This window comes from Cavia porcellus, unplaced genomic scaffold, assembly GCF_034190915.1.
Source record: "Cavia porcellus strain 051 isolate PalLab524CR breed Dunkin Hartley unplaced genomic scaffold, mCavPor4.1 scaffold_12, whole genome shotgun sequence".
Lineage (NCBI taxonomy): Eukaryota > Metazoa > Chordata > Mammalia > Rodentia > Caviidae > Cavia > Cavia porcellus.
In genome coordinates this window covers 28,561,607-28,587,371 of record NW_026947495.1, presented here as the reverse complement: position 1 = coordinate 28,587,371, position 25,765 = coordinate 28,561,607, and the positions used below count along the sequence as shown (strand labels likewise).

The following is a 25,765-nucleotide window of genomic DNA, read 5'->3' as shown; positions in this document are numbered from 1 at the left end:
AGAAAAAAGGTTAGAAACCAAGGTTTCTAACTGCTGAAAATTCACGAGTGTCAGTGCTGTGACTTCGTGTCATTTCTGAGCTGAGCATTTATACTCTCTCTGACTGAGACATTACCATAATGGCTCTCAGTGGGCATAACATATGGTGTTACTTTTGCTTTCAACATGATATAAACTAGATCCTTTTTCCCCACCCAATTAAAAATAACACACCACGATTTGCCTACTGCCCTAGTCAAGTAAGGAGAGGAAAGTCAGAAAGCTTAGTGAATCCCTTGTGCCTCATCTCTCTGAATAGAGAAAAAACCATTTAAAACAAAATCCAACTCTTTTGTTCATATTTTTCGTTTTATACCAAATCAATCTCTTTCATCTTCATAATTAACAAATATTTACTGAGTTTGGCTGGATCTGTGATAGATTCTTAGGAATACAAAGGAAAAGTTCTTCTGCCTGTGCAAGGTGAGAGTACATAAGATACAAAAAACTCAATACATATAGTGAAAGGATAAGAATCTACTTAAAGAGGAAAAATAAAATCTCAGGGAAAATGAGGGAAAAGAAAAAGGAAGGGAAAAGAAAAAATACCTAAAATTATATAAACACATTTAGGATAGCTAAGATGATTGTGCTACAAATTCTGTAAGTTCTTGGAACAAAATAGTTAACATTTATAGGATTGGAACAATTGTGCATATTATTGCATGGTAATCTGAGGAACTCTTTAAGATTGAAGATCATTATGTAAAATAAAAACCCTAGTTATGTTCATAATACCTTGTTTTGAAGGCCTATATTGTCAGTGTTCTGGGCTCTTTGCTATTGTTTATTTGTTTTTTTGTTGCGTGTTTTTCTAGGAATTTATTTTGTTTTGTTTTGTTGTTTTTTTTTTTGTTTTGTTTTTCCCTCTAATACAAAAAGGATAGTATACATGTAGAGATTCATGCATGTGTAGAACTTTTCCAGAACAGTTTATGAGAATTGATTATGTAATGCATGATGAAATGAACAGCTACTTTGAAGAAAAAGAGACACTAAGGTACACAGTGCTGATTCCGTAGCATTGAGATGTGAAATCCAGCAATACTTTTACTCTTTGTTTGGAGTGATTTTAGTGTGTTTTTGTTTTGTTTAATTTCAACATACATGAAGGTATGAACAGCTATTTTGAAGAGAACGAGAGACATTATGGCAGCCATTGTTGACTTCCCTATTGTCCGGTTTTGAATGCCTTCATCATCCCATTCTGATCAGTTTAATATTATTTTGTCTTGTATGAATTCATTGTGTGTGAAGATATGGACAACTATTTAGAAGAAAACAAGAGACAACATGATAGATAATGAAGATCTCCTGTTGTCTTGCTTTGAAATCTGTGTCTCTTACATTGTTTTCTTCTGATTTGTTTTGTTATGTTTAATTTTACCCTCTTTAAAATAAAATTTAAAGAAAGATGTTTTCCATAAGGTTGGCCAGTAAATGTCATCACTTTGTTCTAATCTTCATTTGTCTTTCTTTTCCTAAATATTTTTATTTATTTCCCATTTATTATTTTTATTCAGTGTGTGTGTGCCTCTGTGTATCATTTTATTTGGCCTTAAATTCTATTTATTAAATGCTTTTGAATAGCAAGACCTTGGATTCTATTCCCAATGCCAAAACACAGCAAAGCATCTGAAAATATACAAACTTTCTATATTCCTTGATTTCTTGTCTATATGTACTCTATTTTAGATGAAATATATTCTCTTTGGTGGATGGAGGTTTAGAGTTAATAATAGTTCTGATATCACAGAGTAGAAATAAACAAATCATTCAGGTCCATTCAAGCATGATTTAAGTTATCTTTTATGTTCCATAAGCTTTATAAACATGTAGAAATACAGTTAAGAGGCAAAGACTTAGTCTCAAGGACTTTCCTAATCTCCTTAATTGGCTCTGATGGGAAGTGGCACACTCTTGAATGTGTTTCCTACATGAGTCCTCCTTTAAATTAAAAGTCTTTCAGGCGCCTGGCCATAGGTCTGCAGAGGAGGAGCTGGGCAGATCTGGGGTGCCCTCACTGGCCTCTCTGCGTGTCTGGAGGACTCTGGATATCTGCGCCCAGACTGCTGGAGTTCCCTCAGGCTTCCAGGTGCAGTGAAGGAGAGAGGTGGGTTTGAGGCTTCCACATCAGCCTCCCCATTCCCGGCTTCATTTGGAGACCTGCTGAGCTCCCAATAGGTGGGCTGGCCCACACTACCAGCCTAGCCCAGCCTGTTTAGCTGTCGCGCCTGGCCATAGGTCTGCAGAGGAGGAGCTGGGCAGATCTGGGGTGCCCTCACTGGCCTCTCTGCATGTCTGGAGGACTCTGGATATCTGCGCCCAGACTGCTGGAGTTCCCTCAGGCTTCCAGGTGCAGTGAAGGAGAGAGGTGGGTTTGAGGCTTCCACATCAGCCTCCCCATTCCCGGCTTCATTTGGAGACCTGCTGAGCTCCCGATAGGTGGGCTGGCCCACACTACCAGCCTAGCCCAGCCTGTTTAGCTGTCGCGCCTGGCCATAGGTCTGCAGAGGAGGAGCTGGGCAGATCTGGGGTGCCCTCACTGGCCTCTCTGCGTGTCTGGAGGACTCTGGATATCTGCGCCCAGACTGCTGGAGTTCCCTCAGGCTTCCAGGTGCAGTGAAGGAGAGAGGTGGGTTTGAGGCTTCCACATCAGCCTCCCCATTCCCGGCTTCACTTGGAGACCTGCTGAGCTCCCCATGGGTGGGCTGGCCCACACTACCAGCCTAGCCCAGCCTGTTTAGCTGCCGCGCCTGGCCATAGGCCTGCAGAGGACGAGCTGGGCAGATCTGGGGTGCCCTCACCGGCCTCTCTGTGTGTCTGGAGGACTCTGGATATCTGCACCCAGACTGCTGGAGTTCCCTTAGGCTTCCAGGTGCAGTGAAGGGGAGAGGTGGGTTTGAGGCTTCCACATCAGCCTCCCCATTCCGGCTTCACTTGGAGACCTGCTCAGCTCCCGATAGGTGGGCTGGCCCACACTACCAGCCTAGCCCAGCGTGTTTAGCTGCCGCGCCTGGCCATTGGTCTGCAGAGGAGGAGCTGGGCAGATTTGGGGTGCCTGCATCGGCCTCTCCATGTATCTGGAGGACTGTGGATATCTCTGCAACCAGGGAGGGTCCACAGGTTCCTGAAGCACTGCAGCCTGTGGTCAGTACCCTAACCCGGCTGCGATTGAAGAACTGTGGAGCTTCCAAGGGGCAGGTGGGCGCACAGTGTTCCTGAGGCCCAGCCTGTCTGGAACTGCGGAGTTCTGAGCAGGCAGAGGAGGGCCACTGGTTCTGTAGGCCTAATGGCTTGGGGTAGCGTGGCGCCAGAGTCTCAGTAGCTCCAAACATAGAAGGGGATTTTCAACAGATCCTGAGGAAGCTTTCAAATAACACTTGAAACACAGAAATATAGGAAAATGACAAAACGAAAGACCAAATTACAACCTCAAACCTCCAGCCCATCTCAAGAAACCCTAGGAGCGATGTATATAGAAGAAAATATATCCCATCCACCTCATATATCAGACACAATAGCCACTGAAATTGACAAGCAACTCCAGGAAGCTTTAAAGAAATTCAAACTCGAAATAATCTCCCAGATAAAAGAAGAAATGATAAAAGAAATGAAAGAGATTCTAAATATATCTAAAGAAAACACAGATAAAAAATTGGAGGAACTAAACAAAAAGATAGAATCCCTAGACGAGCAATATAAGAAACAAACAGAATACATAATGCAGATGCACAGAGATATACAGGAAATAAAAAACTCCACTGAAAGTTGTAAAAACCGCCTTAATGAAAGTGAAGATAGAATTTCAGACCTTGAAGACAGGATTGCAGCTAGTGAACAGGAAAGGAAAGATCTTTTGAAAATAACAAGGAACCAGGAAACAACAATTCAACAACTGCAAGACGATGCAAAGAAGAATAACATAAGAATGATAGGGATTAATGAAAGAGAGGGAGACAACATGAAGGATGTCAGGAGGATATTTAGAGAAGTAATAGCTGAAAATTTCCCAAGCATGAGATCAGAAACTGACATCAGGATCAGTGAAGCATATAGAACTCCAAACAGTAATAACCAAAATAAAACTACACCCAGACATATAATAATCACCATCCCAGAAATCCAACACAAGAATAGATTATTAAAAGCTGTCAGAGAGAAAAGACAATTCACTTATAAAGGAAAACCTATCAGAATCACAGCAGACTTCTCAGCACAAACGATAAAGTCAAGAAGAGCATGGAGTGAAGTATTCCAGATCCTAAAGCAAAATGATTTCCAACCAAGACTGATATATCCTGCAAAACTATCATTCAAAATAGATGGTGCAATACGATACTTCCATGACAAAGAACAGCTGAAGAACTTCATGAACACCAAACCAACACTGCAAAAAATATTGAAAGACAGTTTAGATACACAAAGGAAAAAACCACTAAGCAAAGCAAATAATTAAACAGAACAGAAAGATAAAGATGCAACAGCAGAGAGATAACATTCCTACAATTAACCAGCATTTAACAGTAATAACCATTAATGTAAATGGTCTCAATGCACCAATCAAAAGAAACAGACTAGCAGAATGGATCAAGAAACAAAATCCAACCATATGCTGTTTACAGGAAACCCATCTAACCCAGAAAGATACTCACAGACTGAAAGTCAAAGGATGGAAAACAATTCTTCATGCAGCAGGAATCCAAAAAAAGGCAGGAGTAGCCATTCTGTTTGCAGACAACGTGAACTTTAAACCAACAATGACCATAAAGGACAAAGAAGGTCACTACATACTCGTAAGGGGAAAACTCCAAGAGGAAGAGATAACTATCTTAAATATATACGCACCAAACTCCAGAGCACCCAGTTATATAAAACAATTATTAACAGAAATGAAAACTCAAATTATCAGTAACACAATTGTAACAGGAGACCTTAATACACCACTGACACCAAGGGACAGATCAACCAAACAGAAAATGAGCAAAGAAATAACAGAACTGAATCACACCTGGGAACAAATGGGTTTGATAGACATATACAGAATGTTCCACCCAACAACATCAGAATACACATTCTTCTCAGCAGTACATGGATCATTTTCTAAAATAGACCATATATTAGCTCACAGAACATATTTAAGCAAATGCAAAAGAGTTGAAATCATCCCTTGCATATTATCGGATCATAGCGCTCTGAAATTAGAAATTAATGACAAAGGATACTGCAAAAATTCCGCAAACACATGGAAACTAAATAACACACTCTTGAGTAGTCAGTGGGTCACAGAAGAAATTAAAGAAGAAATTAAACAATACCTAAAAGAAAATGAAAATGCAGATACAACTTACCGGAATCTGTGGGATGCAATGAAAGCCGTTCTGAGAGGAAAATTTATTGCACTGAGTTCCCACATCAGGAAAACAGAACGAATACAAATAAATAACTTGATGCTACACCTCAAACAGCTAGAAAAAGAAGAGCAAGTCAAGCCCAAAGCCAAAAGAAGAGAGGAAATTATAAAAATCAGAGCAGAAATCAATGCAATAGAGACTAAGAAAACAATCCAAAGAATCAACGAATCAAAGAGTTGGTTCTTTGAAAGAATAAATAAAATCGATAAGCCCCTAGCCAACCTTATTAAAAAAAGGAAAGAAAAAGCTCAAATTCATGCAATAAGAAATGAAAAAGGAGAAATCACTACAGACCCAATAGAAATACAGAGGATCATCAACACCTATTTCGAAAACCTCTACTCTCAAAAGTTTGATAACACAGAAGAAATAGACAGATTCTTAGAAGCATATGAAGTACCAAAGCTAGATCAAGAGGATATAAAACTGTTGAATAACCCAATCTCTGCTAATGAAATTGAGAATGTAATTGGGTCCTTGCCCACCAAGAAGAGCCCAGGCCCAGATGGATTCACTGCAGAATTCTACAAGAAATATAAAGAAGACCTAATGCCGACACTCCTCAAACTATTCAATGAAATTGAAAGGGAAGCAATCCTTCCTAAGTCATTCCTGGAAGCAAATATTACTCTAGTACCAAAACCTGAGAAAGACCCACCTATAAAAGAGAACTATAGACCGATCTCCCTAATGAACACAGATGCAAAAATTCTCAATAAAATATTGGCAAATAGGATCCAGCAAATCATCAAGAAGATTATACACCATGACCAAGTGGGATTCATCCCAGGAATGCAAGGATGGTTCAACATACGCAAATCAATAAATGTAATCCACCATATCAATAAAGCCAAAAATAAGAATCACATGATCATCTCTATAGATGCAGAAAAAGCCTTCGATAAGGTCCAACACTTATTCATGATAAGAACTTTACAGAAAATTGGAATAAATGGTCTTTACCTCAATATAATAAAGGCCATTTATGACAAACCAACAGCCAGCATCATACTAAATGGCCAAAAATTGAAAGCCTTTACTTTAAAATCGGGTACAAGACAAGGATGTCCTTTATCACCACTCCTATTTAATATAGAACTGGAAGTACTAGCCAGAGCAATTAGGCAAGAAAGAGAAATAAAAGGGGTAAAGATAGGAAAAGAAGAAGTTAAATTATCATTGTTTGCAGATGACATGATACTCTACATAGAAGACCCCCTAAACTCCATTGAAATACTCTTAGATACAATAAATAAATTCAGTAATGTGGCTGGATACAAAATCAATACTCAGAAATCAATAGCATTCCTATACACAAACAACAAAATTACAGAGAGGGAAATAAGAGAAACTGGACTATTCACATTAGCAAGCAAAAAAATGAAATATTTAGGAATTACTCTTACGAAAGAAGTGAAAGACTTATACAGTGAAAATTATAATACACTGAAAAAGGAAATTGAAGATGATCTCAGAAAATGGAAAGACATCCCTTGCTCATGGATAGGAAGAACAAACATTGTGAAGATGGCCATTCTCCCAAAACTGTTATACAGATTCAATGCAATCCCAATAGAAATACCATCAACATACCTTATAGATCTAGAGAAATCACTCCTAAATTTCATCAGGAACCAGAAGAGACCTAGAATCGCAAAGGCAATTCTAAGCAGCAAAGACAAAGCAGGAGGCATCACAATCCCTGACTTGAAGTTATACTACAAAGCAACAGTAGTAAAATCAACATGGTATTGGAATCAAAACAGAGCTGAAGATCAGTGGAATAGATTAGAAGATACAACCACAACTACGAACACACTCAACCACCTTATTTTTGATAAAGGAGCCAAGCAGGTTCACTGGAAGAACGACAGTCTCTTTAATAAATGGTGCTGGAAAAACTGGCTCTCCATTTGCCGAAAACTAAAGCTAGACCCATGTCTATCACCATGTACTAAATTAAAATCTAAATGGGTCAAAGATCTGAATATTAAAACAGAAACACTAAATCTATTGGAAGACAAAATAGGTAGAAACCTTGGAGACATAGGAGTAGGTAAAGAATTCATGAACAGGACTCAAACCGCACGGGAAATACTTCCCAGAATCAATAACTGGGACCACTTCTTATTAAAAAGTTTCTGCATGTCAAAAGAAATCTCCAGCATAGTGAAAAGAAAACCCACAAACTGGGAAAAGATTTTAGTGAACTCTCTCTCAGACAAGGGCCTCTTGTCTAAAACATATAAAGAATTAAAGAAACTCAGACCTCCGAAATTCAAAGATCCAATCCAAAAATGGGCATCTGAGATGAATATGCAATTCTCAGATGAAGAAATGCAAATGGCAAATAAATACATGAAAAAATGCTCATCATCATTGGTCATTAGAGAAATGCAAATTAAAACCACACTGAGATACCATCTCACTCCTGAAAGAATGGCCAGGATCAAGAAAACCGACAACAAATGCTGGAGAGGCTATGGGGAAAAAGGAACTCTCCTGCACTGCTGGTGGGAGTGTAGACTGGTACAGCCTTTGTGGAGATCTGTCTGGAGATTTCTCAAAAAGTTGGGACTGGAAATCCCATTTATTCCAGCTATTCCACTTCTAGGCATATTCCCAGAAGAACTGAAAGCATCATACCACAGTGATATATGTGCACCTATGTTTATAGCAGCACAATTTGTAATCGCCAGATCTTGGAAACAACCCAAGTGCCCATCAACTGAGGAATGGATAAAAAAGTTGTGGTATTTCTATACAATGGAGTATTATTCAGCTATAAAGAAGGATCACATTGAGATATTTATCAATAAATGGGCGCAGCTTGAGACCATACTCATTAGTGAAATAAATCAATCTCGCATGCGTGAATACCGAATAGTTTCCCTAATGTAAATAATGATTCAAATATATAAAAATATGTGGTAATCATGATTCCCCATTAGGTGGCCTTGAAGCCTTACAAAGTTTTCACTCATTAATTAGAAAGGCTTTATTCTGGGCTTCTTGATATGAAAATATTTGAAGCTAGAGTATATGAAGTTTTATCCAAATATTTCAAGGAAAAAGACACTATGGTAACTACTATTAAGTCAGGTTATAAGGTGGTGAATACTAGGTTGTTGAAACAGTCATGCTGTGACCTCTATTGTTATATTGTTATGTCCTGTTTTATCTCAATCTCCCCCTTATTGTTTCAAAAAAATTATTTAGTCATTTCTTATGTTTGTCTTAATTAAAGAAAAAATTCAAAAAAATTAGGATATATAAATAGTAACTCTTTTCGATTTCCTATTAACTTGTTTTGAAGTCCTGTAGTACTCCCACGATCTTGTTTTGACTGATTAGACTCTGTTCCATTCTATATGATAGTATCAAGTTTGAAGACATAGGCAACTACTTTGAAGACAATAAGATTCACTAAGATACCCATTCTGGTTTGACTATTGTCTTCTTTGAAAGTCCTGTAATGTTTACAATGCCTAAGTTTTATTGGTCTTGTTCTCTACTGTTTTGTCCAACTTTATAATATCTAATAAGATAGACAATTCTTTTTAAGGAAACAAGGGACAACGTTGATAACCATTGTTGATAAACTTGTACTCTGTTCTACACCATGTGCTATGTCTATCCTTGGTATTGACTGACAGCTTTGTTTTGCCATATTTGACTGTATTCTCCCCCCCCCAAAAAGAAAGTAATAAGCACTAAGGAGTAATAAAATCCAAGATGTGTAAATTTTGTTGTAAAAAAGAGAGGGAGAAAAAAAAAGAAAAAGAGCTCTAACGGATATAACAGCAAGTGTGTTTGGGGGTGTTAAATAGCTGACTTTATCAATGTTTTTGGAACATTGAACACAGCTGTTTGCAGTCTCCCTGTTTGAATGTCCACCTTGTGTTCTTTGATACTGTGATTTGAGGAACTATTTTCAAGAAGATAGTGTGTAATCTACTAGCAGGTGATTTCTTACTGTTATGTTTTTTTGTTTTGTTTTGTTTTGTTTTGTTTTGTTTTGTTTTGTAGTTCTGTATTGCGTGTACCCTTACGCCGCTTTGGTTTGTTTTGTGTTTTTCTCTTTTTCCTCTTAAATTAAAAAAAAATAAAAATAAAAAAAATAAAAGTCTTTCAAAGGCATAGAAGTTGTCTGTGCAGCCTTCAGAGCCTACCAGAGTCTCTCAGCAGCAGTTCAATCAGCTGAATATACCAAATCCATAGCTCATTATCTTCCATAGCAAACATAGAACTGAGAAGTCAGTGGTGTTTTAAACATGTCTGAACACACGGTGCCTTAGTGAAACTAGATACACTGTATAATTACATGTAGAAACTGACTTCATATTTTACTATCTTACTGCCTAATAAATCTCACACAAAAGTGTCGAGATGGTACTCAAATAACTAAGTACTTCATCTATTTGGTAATAGGTTAGCATCTGAATAAAATGGGAAGCTGTGACTCTGAGCTAAGTGGTATTCTTCAGATCACCCTTCACAGCAAGACATGGCTGGAGATGCACCATGAATCGAACCAGATGTGATCTTGGATAATTGAATGCTCTTAGAAATTTAATTCCAAGAATAGTTCCAGCGTAAGCTGAATCTACCTATAAGCAGTGCACTGCAGAACATTTATAAAAGAAGATGCTACATACATAGAAATATCTTTGTTGTTAGGTAATTAGAAAGTTAATTCAATTTAGAAAATAATTACAACTTAAATTTGAATACTGTCCTAAAACTCAGAATGCTTATTCTCAAATGGTTCACATTGGACTGTGTTTTGGAAAGCACTGTGGACATTTTCTAAATTGAAATGGGGTTTCAAAAGGTACAGTTTGGGCTTTGAAGACAGGCCAGGGCAATGGCTCTGAAAAGGAGGGTTGTAGATAAAGCACCTCACCTAGTGTAGTTTCTTAACTAGTTTCTTGTTCACAGATCAGTATAAAGATAGGGATTTGAAGATAATATATTCAGTTCTGTAAATTCAACCCAGAGCCTTTGCACTGAACTATATCTCCAACCATTAACTATTTTGTTTTTAGTTTTGAGAAAACATTTTTGCTAATTCACTATGTTGCTCAGGCTGGGCTCAAACTTGCGATCCTTCTGCCTCAGCTTCCCAGACTGCTGAGATTATAGGTGAATACCACCATGCCTGAGTCACTATTAGCATCAAATTACAAAAATGACTAGTAATCACATGGGTTATTCCTATACAGGTTCCTAATGGTAATCTAAAGAGATCATAAAATAAAATTGGGGGATTAAATTTGTTTCCAATGTTAGAAATGAAGCTTAATTCATTTTTTCTAAAAGCAGACCCACAAATTAGTGTACTGATACAACAAAATAATTACTGCTGTTTTTAAAAAGAAAATATCACTTCCTCATAATGAGGGTGGTTGATGGAATTTATCGCAAGCATATGCATATTTTTCAGGCAAGCTTGTAGGTACACATGCTTACGTAAGTGGTAGCAGTAGAGCAGAAGGAATTAAGTTTCTCTACCGAACAAATAAGAAGGCTGAACAGAAAGTAAAGAGCTGGCATGTTAGCACTGAGCTAATACATAGGTGGTCTGGAGTTGTAAAAGTAGACCAAACTAGGTAAACTCAATAAGCAAGACAAAGGGGAGAAAGAGACAGGCTGAGAAAATTTGTTATCTTTATTGTTTGCTTGTTTATTTTGTTTTGTTTTGTTTGGTACTGGGAATTGAACTCAGGACCTCTAGCTTGCCATGCAGGTGTTTGTGCCACTGAGGTGTATCTGTAGACCATGGCTGAGGAATCTGAATGCTAAATTTTGCTCTTTGTTTGTCTTTCTAGTCATGGGTTTCAGCATTTTGGAAAAGTAAAGAATGATGTGTGGCGAATGAAGGAAGAAGGGCTATGCCTGTACTTGGGGCAAGGTTGGACAAGATGAGAAGAAGCTGCAGCACATGCAAGATTAGGAGAGAAGGGATCAAATGTTAGACTGGGAGGAGAAACATGAAGCAAACAATTGCTAGCTACCATCAGGAACATGTAAGCTTGACCCCTAGGCATTTTTATGAATGAAATATTGTGATTAGAAAGGTGATGTTACTTGAGATGAAAGCTCCAGTCATTTGTATTATTTTTTAAGAGTTAAGTATAAATCAGTATAACTGTAGGAAATGGGAACATTCCAGCTAGATAGTAAATTGATGGCAAAAATAAATATACTTAGCAATTCTATTTCTTTTTGCAAGTAGAGTATCTTCTTTAATTACAAAATAAACTCTATTGATAAAGGTGGTTTTTAAAATTAACTTATATTTAGTTAATTTATGTAATACTTCTGATAAATACAAGTAAAAAATACTTGAGACTATTTTAGACTTAGGGGATAGAAGAAGAAAATTCAAAATAAAATAAGTAAATCTATTTTCTTCTTTTAAAAAGAAATGGATATGGCATCCCTTGTATGAGAGTGGTAAACTTCTCCTAAGAAATAAAAACTACATAAAGGAAAGAGGTCATCTGAGTCACAGTTTAATGATCTAACAATTGTTATTTGTTGCATTATGTTTAGGAACAATATCTATTAAGAGTGTTTTCCCCTTTAGGATAACAGTCTCATGTGCTATACAGTTGGAAAATGGTGAATCAAATATTTCCAACATATAAAATATACTGATTGAATATTTTGAGCCAAAACATTTTTCAAAGAAAGCTGACTAATTTTTGAGTTTTTAACTCTCTTTCGATTTTTCCCTGTGGCTGCACATCTATTTAGTACATAAGAACCCATATATGCATAGATATAATATAATGGAGGTGTGCTTGTCCACCATGAGAACCTGAATTGACTCAGAAACCAAATTCACATAGGTAGACAGTGCTTTGGCTTTCTTGCCCCATATATCATCAGATGGTTTCACTGGTTCTATTTTGCTTTCTACATTTCTTGATGCCTAAAACCGTGGATTATATTAACTTTTCAGAGTATAGTCATCATAATACAATATCCAGAAGCGCACTTATTCAATTCTCAGTTGCATGTGAAATACTTATAACACTTTTTAAACCTTAGGCTGGCTTTTCTTTATTAGTAGATACATATTCATAGAATGGTGCCTCTGGCCTGAAAATATTTAACTTCTGAAAATATTTTAAATAGGACAGTGGATGTGCTGTTGATATGAAACATATTCTGAAATCAAAGTCTTGGATGAGTTTCTGTGTAAAATTCTTCTTTTCATTTACTGATGCATATCATCAGAACAGGCTTTCCACAACGTTGTAAGTTCCTTTTCATTTCCTAAATGCAGTGCATAGTACTTTTGCCAACTGTCCTAAATTAGACAAAGGTTAGCAGGAAGAATTCGTTTTACATAATAACTTCCAAATGGGAAGCCAGACTTATCCCACATAAAGGAATACTTTTAAGTAGAGGTAAAAATAGCTTATCAAGATGTTCGCTTGGGGAGAAGGTTGTGTACAGGAGCTCTCTAATGCCAAATTCTCCCATAAATTCCAATCCAGTATTATACACAACAATCACATTTTTCATTTTTAAAACTATTGCTTATAATTGAAAACAAAAGGATTTTTTATATGATTTGGAGTAAGCATTCTGCAATATGCTTAGGAAGAGAGGGATCACTGTACATTTAGAATGAACCCATTTAGCAGGAAGATAATCAATAAAAGCTGCTGAATGGAAAAAGTAGTATAATTAATGAATGACCTCCACAAAAAAAGAACAAATTACTTCTATATCTCTGAAAGCAACACAGTGTGATCAAATGCTTTCTTTAGAAAATAAAACAATAATATAACACAAGGCAATTAGAGCATTTTTCACAGGTATTTGAGAAAAGGTGCAATTAACAATGTAGCTAATGGCATTAGAAATGCAAACTAATCAAATATGAAGGTAACTCAATAATTAAATCTTTATTATTTATTAAAAGACATTGCAGATGGAAAAGAGACACTTAAGTGGCAAAAAGTATATAAATATAAACATTTATCCTTTGTCTCATTTAAAAAATTTTATCACTTAAAATCTGTTACATAAAATAATGCATATACAGAAAACAGATTTTTCCTTAACAAAAAGGAACTAATAGAACTCCTAATAAAAATAATAGAACTCCTGAAAGAGTAATCATGAGTGACTGTCCTAACATTGAAAAATTAATTGACTATGATCAGAGGCCAAGGCAAGAATTTTATAACAAAGACCATACATATTTCTGACTTTCTCTAAATATATGAATCTATGCATACATGTACAATTGCTATTTTAAGATTCAAACTGATTGAAAATAACTCACCTGACACAAGAATAATGAGAATCTTAGCATTGGTAGCTAAGAGACTATGGAAGAATTTCAGGGTAGCTGGGATATCATCTACATAGTACAGCATCTAGATAGGAGGCAAAAGAAAAATGAGACACTTCTCTGTTCTGGAGTCTTTGTTGCTTGAACTAATACTAAAAGGTTTGAATTTCAAGCTGAGTAAAGTCTTATCCAAACCAAAATAGAAAAAAAAATGATACTTAAAGATTAAAGATATTTTTGGAAAGATAAAACAGTAACGTAAAAATAAAACATTAATATAAGAAAATATTTGAGGAAAGAGAAAACTATGAGATTTACACAACTATAGTCAAATTTTCTTTCTATTCTATAACCCAGACATTAATAGCTGCAGACACTTACAATCCATTACACATGAGAACATGATCTTATGTCTATTCTATGTTTTGTGAATTATAGTCCTTCTGGGAAAAGCACAGCACAAAAACAGACCCCATTTCATTGAACATTGCTTTAAAATTAAGTCCTTTGCACTAGCTTCTCCATATTCTCACAGATCCTATTTTTGTTTTTGTTTTTTCACAGAAAATGTGGCAGGTTTTGATGTTGACAGATTCTCTAGGATACTGGACTATGCCAAGCATAAGGTTATATACTTGGTCATAGAGTACTAAGAGCCAGACCAACAAATTTGAACAATTCTGGACCAATTCTTGGTGAAGTACAGGCCTTTCTACTCAACACATGGCACTTAATGTTACACACTGGGAGTAGTAAACTGTCCTTAGTGGTGTGCATCCTTTACTTACTAGAGAATCTATCTCTATGAGCACTTCTTATATCTCATCTTTATTCTTTTGGGTGATAAGTCAATATTCCATGTGCATGTTCACAACAGAATTTATTGCACAAAGGGAAAATAACTAAAGCTGTGACACTTCACATGAATGAATGAAGTAACATAAATCTGAACATGGTCCAATATGTCTCAGTGGCTATGTTTAGTATCAGTTCACTCCATGTCTCCCATCATAGGAACCTAAGATAGGTCCCTGAATATAGCCAACGCATAAGATGACCAACAACCTATGACATGACTTGGATAAAAAACAGAGGCAGTGGATCATAGTAGATCCCTTGTTTTTATATAAGACACTTAGATATTTGTATTGGCAGGGAATACTAAGTTGAAAAGCTGTCATGAGGGTGTAATGGTAAGCAAAAATGAGGAGGCAGGGCTCAGAAAGATATATAGTAGCTAAGGTGGGAGAACGAGGAATAGAACAGTGAGGCTGAAGGAAGAAACAGTTGATATAAGAAAGAACAAACATGGAAATCTTAGAAGAAATAGGACATAGAATCTGATTCCTGGAGCTATGATATTTCATAATGAGGAGAAGAATGTGACTCAGGACTTAGAGGAAAAACCATAGGTTACTGTAATAATATGGAAGAAAGAGATGATGACTATAAGTGTATCTACATTTGCATATTTGCAAAGTGAAAGGTAAGTTTTCATCTGATGACTTTTATTTTCTTTGTGGCGTAAAGTGAGGTCATGTGTGGGAATCAGTGGTTGGAACATTGCAGGAGATATAAAGAAATAGAGGAGTTAAGAACTAACTTGAGGAGATGGGAAAGCAAGTCTAAAAATGAAATAGTCTAGAAATGCCAGACAAGGTTAAGTATTCCTTGAGGGATGAAAGATTTTGTTAGCTAAGGAAGCATAGATATGTGTCAACCTTGGACTCCTTTCTTCCTTTGGTTTCTTACAAACTCACTTCTTTGGACTAACTATGGTGGTGGACTACAGAAGAAAAAGTACTTTATTGTTAATCAAGTGCCAAATCTAAAACGTGTACATCTTTCAACAGTAGCCAAATTCTGAACTCTCATCCTATATAGAAATACTAGTGACACCTACAGATCCAACTTCATGGCATCTACTAATCACTAGTTAGTCTGCTGATAGTAGATCATAGAAATAAAACGTTACTGAATTCCTATCCTTAAAACCTTACTGGTCTCAGGAATCACAGAACCTATGCCCTTTCTGCTATGTACATACTAGCCAGGCTATCTATGGAAGGCAAAAAGCAAGAAGTTTCAGAAAAACTCTGGTACACTGGACCTGAAACCATTCGAGCCATTCAAACTTGTTAAAAAAGGGTTAGGACATGTCACTGTATTGTCATCAAATCTATACATAAACTTTCCATTGTACAAAACTAGTTAAGACAACATTGACAAAAAAATGATGCTTACAAACGAAGACAATGAGCTTTTTAGATATTCATGAACATTGTAGCGATATCAACACCTTGATTTGGACAGATAATGTTCACTTTAAAACTAGAACTTAGAAGATTTTTATCTTTAAGAATATTAAAGTATCACACATGCATCATACATATATATGAAAAAAATCTCTTTTCTGATAGTATTTTACAATAAATATTTCTTACCTGAATCATATGAATAAAGTCCCACTTTTGAATCTCCTTTTGCTCCATCACTCTGTTTTGATATTCAGATGATGTCTCCTTATGCCAAGCAAACTTTATGTTCTCAAGATTTGATGTCTTGGCTACAAGCTCTAAAATTCAGAGAAGAGGTGGCACACCATCAATTTTAATTGCAAATGTGGAGCCCATTTCCATTTAGAATTTTAATGCAATCAATGTTATATACATAACAGATATAAAACACATTTTTCTTTTTTATGTAGCTCTGAGAAACCAGAGAACTCATCCTGATTTTTTTCCACTATTAAATGAAATTAGAGGTGAAAGAAAGAGTCAATCATAAGTAATGAGGACTTAGTCAGACAAAGGTTACATTATCTTAGTATAAATGGTGAATCAATTGGTGAATTTTATTGATGGAAAGTTGATGTGAAACAGGTGACATGCTTGTGTTGCCCAGAAGCAGACAAATCACAGGCAGGGGCTCCACCTGGCCCAACACCTATTTTCCTGTGAACTATAAGCTAAAACCAGTCAGTACTCTGCTCCCTAACTCTCTCTCTGTCATTGACGTCTCATGCTAATTATTTTGTTTTTGTTTTTGTTTTTAAGTTGGTACCAGGGATCGAACTCACGACCACACGCCATGCTAATTATTTTGCAAAAGAATTAGGAAAAAGCAAAAATATAAACTCATAATTTGCCAAATTGATATGAAATGCAAATATTGGTATTTACGAATAAAGTTTTATTAGAAAACGTGCACACTCAGTTTACATATTGGTTATGGCTGTCGCTGCGCCATCGTGTCAGAGTTGATTAGTTATAACTTTGTGAACTTGTGAATCTAAAACTTTACCATCTAACCTTTTTCAGGAAAAGTTTAACGTCTCCTCCCATAATCCATCAAACATAAGCTCTTTTAGGGCAGAGACTCCTAAATATTTCGGAGTCAATGAATCAATGAATCAATGACTCTGTCTCAAAGAATCAATTCAAAGACAATAGCTAATAATGACAGAGGAAGGGATAGAGAGTCAATGAAAGAATCTAATTATTCACTGTTTATATCTGAAGTGTTCAATCATGTCAACAAATAATTAGGTTCTTCTACCAGAAAGCTTAAAAAGAGCATAACCTGGTAACTGTACTATTAATCATAAAAAGCAAAAATATGATATGATAAGCCTTTGGGGATAAGATTTTGCATACAGCTTGGTGGGTTACAGGTACCTTTGTACTTGGTGATTTGTTCAGCACTTGGTTCAACAACTTCATTGATGATATGAACTCCTGGGTATTGAGCCTTGACTTTGGAGAGAATATGAAGATCCATTTCACCTAGAAAACAAGTATGTGGAATAGGTTACATCATTCCAGGAAGAAGCAATTAAGAACAGTTTGAAATGATTTATTTTCTGCCTTACCTTTACAAGAAAAACTAGCATGGAGAATAAAGGTTAACTATTGTACTGTCACAGTGCCTGTGATGCAGAAAAGTTAGGTTTTAAATAGCAACAATGTGTTTTGAGGAGGGGTATGGATACCACCCATCCATCCATTCACATGAACTTTAATAGCTAATACTGCATTTCACTGAATCAAAGATATCACTGACTGTAGGAAAAAAAATCCTTATTTTTGTTTCACTAAGTAAAATAGCTGTCAAATATAATTTAAAGATTTTACCAATTGGAAGATATAATTTAAGTTAGAGATATTAAAATATGAAAAATAATGTGTGTCTCTTTGAAATGAATGAGTAAGTCTAGGCTGGGAGAATTTTTAAAATGTTATTTTAAAAAAGTCACAAACATATGTTAGGCAAAGTCAGGATACAAAAATATGCCAGACATCTGCCTTCAAAAACTCCACAGTCTAGGGGAAAGGATGGACATAGCAACAATCGTGGATGTGCAGAGATGGATGAGGGGAGGGAGATACTGAAGGAGAGGACAAGAGAAGAAGCAGAGCTTTAGAAAAGCTTGGCCTCTCTCTCCAGGTGAGGTGGAGTTGGCTTTGAGACTTTAGGGACTTGAAAGACTTCAGGTAGGAGGGACAGTATGATAGAAACAAAAAGTCAGGAAAAATAAGAGTATATATGGAACTACTAGAGGTTCCAAGTCATTGGAATATTCACTAAGGCAAGACCTCCAAGAAAGAGGAGACTGCAGGCATAAACAATATGGGGTGAATGAGTATTCACTCATTCATTCATTCACTCATTCATTCATTCATCTATTAGTTAACTGCTTACCATGCGTAGTCACTGCAGTAAGCTATTTAGTAAATAATGGTAAGGACAGGTGGATCCCTTACCTGTTAGAAATTCAATCTCTAAGTGATAGCATAGAAGACAGTGGAAAGTCAGAAGGACTCAAATTCCATATCTGTCCTTTCCATATATTTAGTCAGTTTGATTTTCTTTCCTAAACTTCATTTTTATTGCCAGAAAGTTAAAAGAATAATAATAGCTAATTCATTAGTTATGAAGGTTAAATGAGGTAATACATATTAATTTCAGTGCAAAACACAGTTGTGACTGAATAAATGTTAGCTGCTAATTATCTTTATGGTTATCACAGAGTTCCTCTCTTTAAAGTATTCAAAAAAGAAAGTATCCTGTTCTCCCTACCACTGATGTCTCCAAATTAAGTTTTACATTTTATTTGATTGGGTTATGATATTGACCTGCATTAAAACAGAAACATTTGTTGGCAAGATTAGCATATGAAAATTTTGTTATTCTTTAATGTTTTGGCATAAATGCCATTAACAGAAACTTTCCAAGGTTAGACATGGAAGACAGCAAAAGCACAGGTTATAAAACCAGGAGGGTTAGGAGGAAGAAAATGAGAAAGGTAAACCAGAAACAGAAGATGCTAGGCCAGGAAGAGAGGGAAGTCAATGACAGCCCCTTATCTTGAGCATCGCTTCCTGGATCCAGAATGACAGCCCCAACTACTGCTGAGAGGACCTGAACTCTGGAGTCTGCATGGATGGAAAGGAGGAAAAATGGGAAGGAAACTGATGTGGGGGATTTTTAGTCAGGATTTATAAGGGAAAAGATTTAATACAGGTCAAATAACTTATAGGATTATTTCATAAGATTAACTGCCACATTATAGTTATTAGATATTATAGTTATTATAATATTTTAATAATATAGTTCATGATATTAATACCCAATGAGTTCAGTGCAGAAGAGTACAGGAGATCTGTCCACACTCTAGAGACATCAGTGCACCTAGAATCTAGCTGAGGGCTGGATCTCATGTAATGTCCTCCATGAGTCAAGCTGAAGACTTACAGCCCCTGGCATATCCTCCATTTGTGCAACTGGAGGCCTAGAGCTAACAACAATGTCTCATGGAAATCTGTATCAAGGATCTGCACTGGATAGGCCCAAAGGCTAGCGATGGCAACCAGAAAGTCTGCACCATCAGGATGAAGGATTTGTGCCAGCAGGCTGAGGTATCTGCACTGGATCCAGGAAGCAATGCTCAAGATAAGGACCAGAGTTCTCCCAAAAAGAACCGCAGCAATCCTCAGGGGCAGCAAGGACCCAGGTTCCTCCAAGGACTAGAAAAGATGAGTTCATATCAGGAAACAGCAAGCTTCTCCAGGAGAATCAACAGAGCGCAATCTCCTCCAGGTCTACTTTTTATGCTATTGGCAAAAATTTTCAGGTGGGCCTTCCATACTCAGCATCATGCTGATTGAGTTCAGCTAGGTGTTACAAGTTGATCATTAGTTAATCTACTACAGAGGATAAAGAATTTAATTTTTTCGAAGCCGGACGTACTATATAAAATCTTTCATCCTTTCCATAACAATGAGAGCTATCATTTACTGGCCACTGTCTATTTGCCAAACACTTGCTAGGCAATTTCCATGGAATATCTTACTTAATCCTGACAGCCAGCTCTATGATATTATTTCCAACTAGACAAGATTATTTGAATTTGCTGACACTCCAGGGATATTAATGTGACTAATGTTTAAGGCACTTCTGTCTAAATCTAAACTGTTTGTTTTTCAAACTACTGTCAAGGATTAGAAAGATACCAAAATACTAACATGACTTAAAGACTATTTATTCTTCTCTATAACAACTATTTCTGAAAGAAAAAGGGAAAGAGCTGATAAGGAAAGCTATGGGCTTAGAAATAGAGGGATCCCAGCCTTTCCCAAAGGACTACAAACACTAAATAATGAACGTTCTAGTCTTGCTTCTATCAGTCTAGCCACGATCTTCAATTAAAAGATCATTGATTGTGTATCTCTCAAACTCAGAATTTTGAAAGACATAACTGATATGCTTTTCCCCCTGTGAGGTTTGATAAAGTCTGCTTCTAAGATGGGCTCAGACATTTCAGATCTGTGTAAATAGTAGATCACAACCAGCATGGCCCCAAGTGTGTTCAGAAACAGGCATCCCTGCTCCTGGCTCACAGGTAGAAGACACAAGCCAGAACTGCACCTGAGATTTGGAAGCCCTGAGTTTAGACAGCCACATATAGAATGCAAGCCCATGTGTGCTGGGTCTCTAGCATAATCTGTGAATAACAAGAATCTGTGAATACTGAGTCTGTTGTCAGGAGGCTGACAACAGGCTATATTTTTTACTTCATAAATTTTTTGACAATATTTTTGAATTTATAAATCAGGGGACAATGCTTCCTGTTTGCCAAGAACAGTCCATTGTCCTATGTCCCATCTGATTTTATTTTGTCATAATATTTTCATTTTTAACAATATAGTATTATCATAATTTTATGTCTGAAAATAGGTTTAAAAGAACTATCCCTTAAATAGATCAGTACAATAAAACAAGAAAATTGATACATAAATACTTTATAATTTTAATTATTCTACATATTGCCCTACCTCTCACTATCAAAAGTACCCTATGTTGAGGAATCAATTATACCACTGAGCACTCTGGGTCTGGTAAAAGCCCACTTCTCCTAACAGATAGCACTATCTCATCATTTTCATATGGCAGAAGAGGCTAACTAGTTTCCTTGTGCTCTTTCATAAGGTCACTAATTCCATTCCTGAGGAGAGGGGCCTCATAATTTGATCTCATCCTAAAGGTCTCATCTCTTAATGCATTTGCATCAGGATCAATATCAGTTTTGGAGAAGCGTGAACATGTAAACAGTAGCAAACATGAAGAAGGAGCCTGAATGTAACTATGGCCTTTGAGTGGTTACTATATGTCAATGTAGATTGATTAATTTTAATAAAATGCCTGCTCCCTTGGTCTTATCTCTCACAATTTCATATTTTGAAAATCTGGTTCCAGAAACTTTCAGTCACTTCCACCTTTCTTGCCTCTCCCTATGCACCATATTCTTCAATATCTACTGGCTCCCTCACATATTTACCTTATCTGGCTAATTCCTATGCATCTTAAATCTACCACAAGTAGCTAATTATTCTGATAGGCTTTCCCACAGGGTCTGGTAGTAACCTCAGAATCCTTCAGATAATAGCTACTCAACAATTGCTGATGTCAACAGCACAGATAAAACCTACTTGTCTTCCCAAATCTGAATTTTGGTTTCCTTCATGTATTTGACTTCTTAGTAAAGGCTTGACTCCAATAAATTTGTTAAGAAGGATCAAAATGCTAGATTGAACACATGATGTGATTTGATTAACAATAACTAAAAGTCTTATGAGGGATTACCAGACCTTAGAGTACCTGATAGCAGTAAAAGAAATCCACAAAAAGAGAAAGAGATCATTTATTTGTACTCTTTCAACTAAATTCCTCTGAACAAGAGGCATACTATACAAATATGTTTCTGTATCAGGCAGTGAGCATCTTACAAATGCTTTAGAGGATGCACAAGACAAATTAATGTGTCAAAAGGATAGAAAAAATAAACTACATTTGAACTATGACATAATTCTGAAGTTCTCAGCATATTCAGGAATAAATGGAAGATATATAGAAGCCAGAAGTCTGCTCTAAGAGCAATAAGGTGATATATGTTCAATTTATGTTCTCTTTCGTATGTAAACTTCCATTACACATTACTTGATTATAATTTTGAACAATTGTAGACTACTTATTTTTTACAACCTAAGTCTCAAGGTATATATACACCAACAATTGTACATTACTAAACCTTAAACGTGACATTAGATATTTGCCCTAAAGCACCCGCAAATTTTTCTGTAACAATTGCATAAGTAGTGATAAGTAATAGCTGTATTCCAATATATCATCCTCTTTTTTCTCTTCTCCTTTTATGTGAATAGCAAAGCAAATTAATGATTTTGGAATCTGAGTGTGTTATATGATATAACACTTGATTTCCTCAGGTAATCAATATATGGAATTTGAGCAGTTAGGCAAATCCAACTGTGTGTCAGCCTAAATCAATGAGTCAAAAAACACTTAGTTTCATATACAATTATCAGAAAGATCATATTGAATTACAGTTAGTGGTTATCTCATGCTGGTAGAATTATAGATTATTTTTAGATACTACTTTTTATCTATAATCTAAATTGTTCCTCTAACAGTTTATTTGAATCATCTTGAAGTGTTTATCTACCAAATAAAAATGCTTTGAGATGGTCAATTTTATTTATCTACTCTCCTAGACCATGTTGTATCAAGATAATTGGATAAAAAATATTCTGTGTATGTTTGTGAAGGTTTTTCTGGAGGAGATTAATATTTGAATAAGATTAACACTTGAATTTAAGTGAAACATACTGCCTCTGTAGGAGGCTAAGCCTCTTCCAATCAACTGAAGACCAGATCTGAATACCCTGAACTAGGGCTTCCTACTTTGTGGTTCTCAGACTCAAACTGAAACTATAGGGTTTCCTTGAGTCTCAAGGTGAAGAAACATCACCAGCTTATCTGGGTATCTAAGTAAAGTAGAAGACTGAAGATCTGGAAATCTCTCAGTCTCCATTGTCTCATGAGAAACAATTTCTTATTTTAAATTCATATATAACCTATCAGTTCTGCTTCTCTGGAGAACTATATTATACCTATTAAGTTGTTCCTACCAATATTTTATCAAAAACTTAACACAAAACTGCAATAAGTACAAATCTGAATTGAATATATTATTTTATATGCAAATGACTATCCTAAAACTTTAGGGCTTGGAACAACTCACATTGGCAATAATTTGACATTTGGCTTAATGTCATTGTATAATCTCTCTATAAAAATTGACTCTCGACACTAGCACCGTATTTATTTATTTACTTACTTATTTTTTCCTATGACCCACCTTTTATTTTGCTCTTTAGCTATAATGTTGGGTTTCCCATGATAAGTATAATCATTATATACTGCAATGTACTAATAAATATTTTTTTTTTTCTTAATGCGGGGATCATACTGCCAGGGACCAACAGCAGCTGCCACATTTACTCGACTGGGGGTCTTTGGAAAATTACTTAACTTTCTTGACCTCAGTTTCTTCATTTATAACAGAAGGACAATATAAGATCTACATCAAAAAGTGGGAAGCAAATGACACATCGAACTTGAAAGTTTTATCGCAGTGCCAGGAAAGCACTCGGTTAATTAGCTGCTTCTGCTGTGATCCGTGGTTAGGAAGCAGGAACTCACAGCACCACAGGACTGTGATGTGGTGCCCGTGGTGGGGGGCTATAATGTCCAGGGGCAGATGTGACCACACAGGTTGGCAAGACAGCTAGATGCAAGAGACAGATGCACCTCTGCCTCCTGTTTACTAAGGAAGAAGACAGGAGAGCCGAGGAAAGCGGAAATTGGGAAAGAACATCTCCCTGAAAGCCAAGTAGCAAATGGAGGGGACCACAAAATCATGATCAGTTATAAACAAACTAAAGACATTAAGTTTGTTTTTTTTTGGGGGGGGCAGGGAATTGGTCTTTGGGGAACATAGTAAATGTGTTTTTCTTTTATAGAAGAAGAGGAAGCCAAATTGGAAGGGGGCTAGAAGCTGTTGGTGGGGACATGTAAACAGCATTTGTCCCCTGGACGCTGCAGGGCATCCCTACCTGCTGGGTGTCCGGAACAATAAAATCCTGCCACAGGAAAGTTAGGCAGGCAAATCAAAGTTTGCAGTAGGAGTGGAATAGCACCATATTTGATGCTGTTTCTAATTAAACATTTAAATATCGGATCCTTTACATTTGTCAGTTGTTCTCTCACATAGTGAAAGCATATCTTATGAAAACTAAAAATTTGATTTTATAAGGCATATCTGCCTTATAATAAATGATAATGTGTAGAAAATGTGACTATCCCTTATATAATATACGATTTTTAGTGATTCAAAAACTGCTTTTCTGAGTTACAGTTTTCCTATTCTGGGTCAATTGGCAGTATAGGAGAAGATAAAATGAAACTTTGCTTTAAAAACAGTTAAGTATGTAGATAGCTGGTGAAATGCACATATTAATGTATGGATAAATTGACAACTACTCCTCAAATATACTTTTAGATAACCAGAAGAAAAAAACAATGCAGAAGTGGGAAATCACATCTCAGAAAAATACATTTCTTAGGTACTCTGCAGTGGCAAAAAAAAAAAAAGTTTGAAAGGTAGAACATAAAGATAGCTACAAGGAAAATATCTAGCAAAAGCCCTGTCATGTCCCCTTTTTGGGGACTGAACCTAGGGGTCACTGGGTTGCCTAGGGTAGGCTTGAGGCTTGATTTTGTTATCTTTAGCTTTAGTTTATCAAGGTGCTAAGATTATAGGCCTGTGTTGTCACCTGGCTATATATTTGTAATCTGTGAGTTTTGGGGTCCTATGACACTACATATTTTGTCTGTGTGCTTTTTAGACAGGCAAGGGGTTGAAAGTCTGTTATGTATCCTCTATTGTAAATAATTCTGTTTGTTCTAAGATCACAATAATCCTTGCTTGCTACTATTCAGAAACAAAAAATAGAACTTCATGACATGATTAGTGGAATACCAACTCTTATTAATCTAATAATTATGGTAATTAACTCATCACAATGACCTTAGTCAAATGGCCCAATCTTTTTCATTTTTCCTTATAGTACTAACACATAAGTTAAGAAAGTAAATTTCTTTTGACCCAATTTTTCATCTGTGAAATGGAAAATATGACTCCCATTTGACTTATCCATAAGATAACATTTCTAAAAATTCATTTTGTAGATTTGTTTAGTATAATTTTCTTCAGCCAAGCATAAAGTCTTCAACTATAAAATCAAAGCAGCTAGCTAATTAGTTCACAATCTTAGTCCCAAAACTTATTAACCACTAAAATTTTGAGATTACAGATGAAACTACCAACAGTTATTCCATTAGAACCAAGAGTCTTTCCAATTTTGCGTGCTATAAAGCTTCACAACATGCATGTACTATGGTTCTATTATATACCAGGAAATATCCAAAGTGTTGATTTTATGAAGAATATTATTGAAGTTCATAAGGGCATTGACAATTGCCCAAACTCATTAATAATCAGAGAGATGGAAATGAAAGTAGTAATAAAATATCACTTTTATGTTTATGTACTTACAAAAAAATTAGAAAGCCACAA

At 36.1% G+C, this 25,765-nt stretch overlaps 1 protein-coding gene across 2 annotated transcripts in view; it reads right to left on the bottom strand.

Moving 5' to 3' along the window:
* Nucleotides 1-25,765, bottom strand: part of Hnmt (histamine N-methyltransferase) — a 46,416-nt gene that overhangs the window by 2,478 nt on the left and 18,173 nt on the right. For both annotated transcript variants that reach the window (XM_063258711.1, NM_001172960.2), the window contains 3 exon segments: nt 17,448-17,555; nt 16,215-16,345; nt 13,762-13,855 (listed from right to left, as the gene is read on the bottom strand). In XM_063258711.1, coding sequence (XP_063114781.1) covers nt 13,762-13,855; nt 16,215-16,345; nt 17,448-17,555 — 333 coding nt within the window.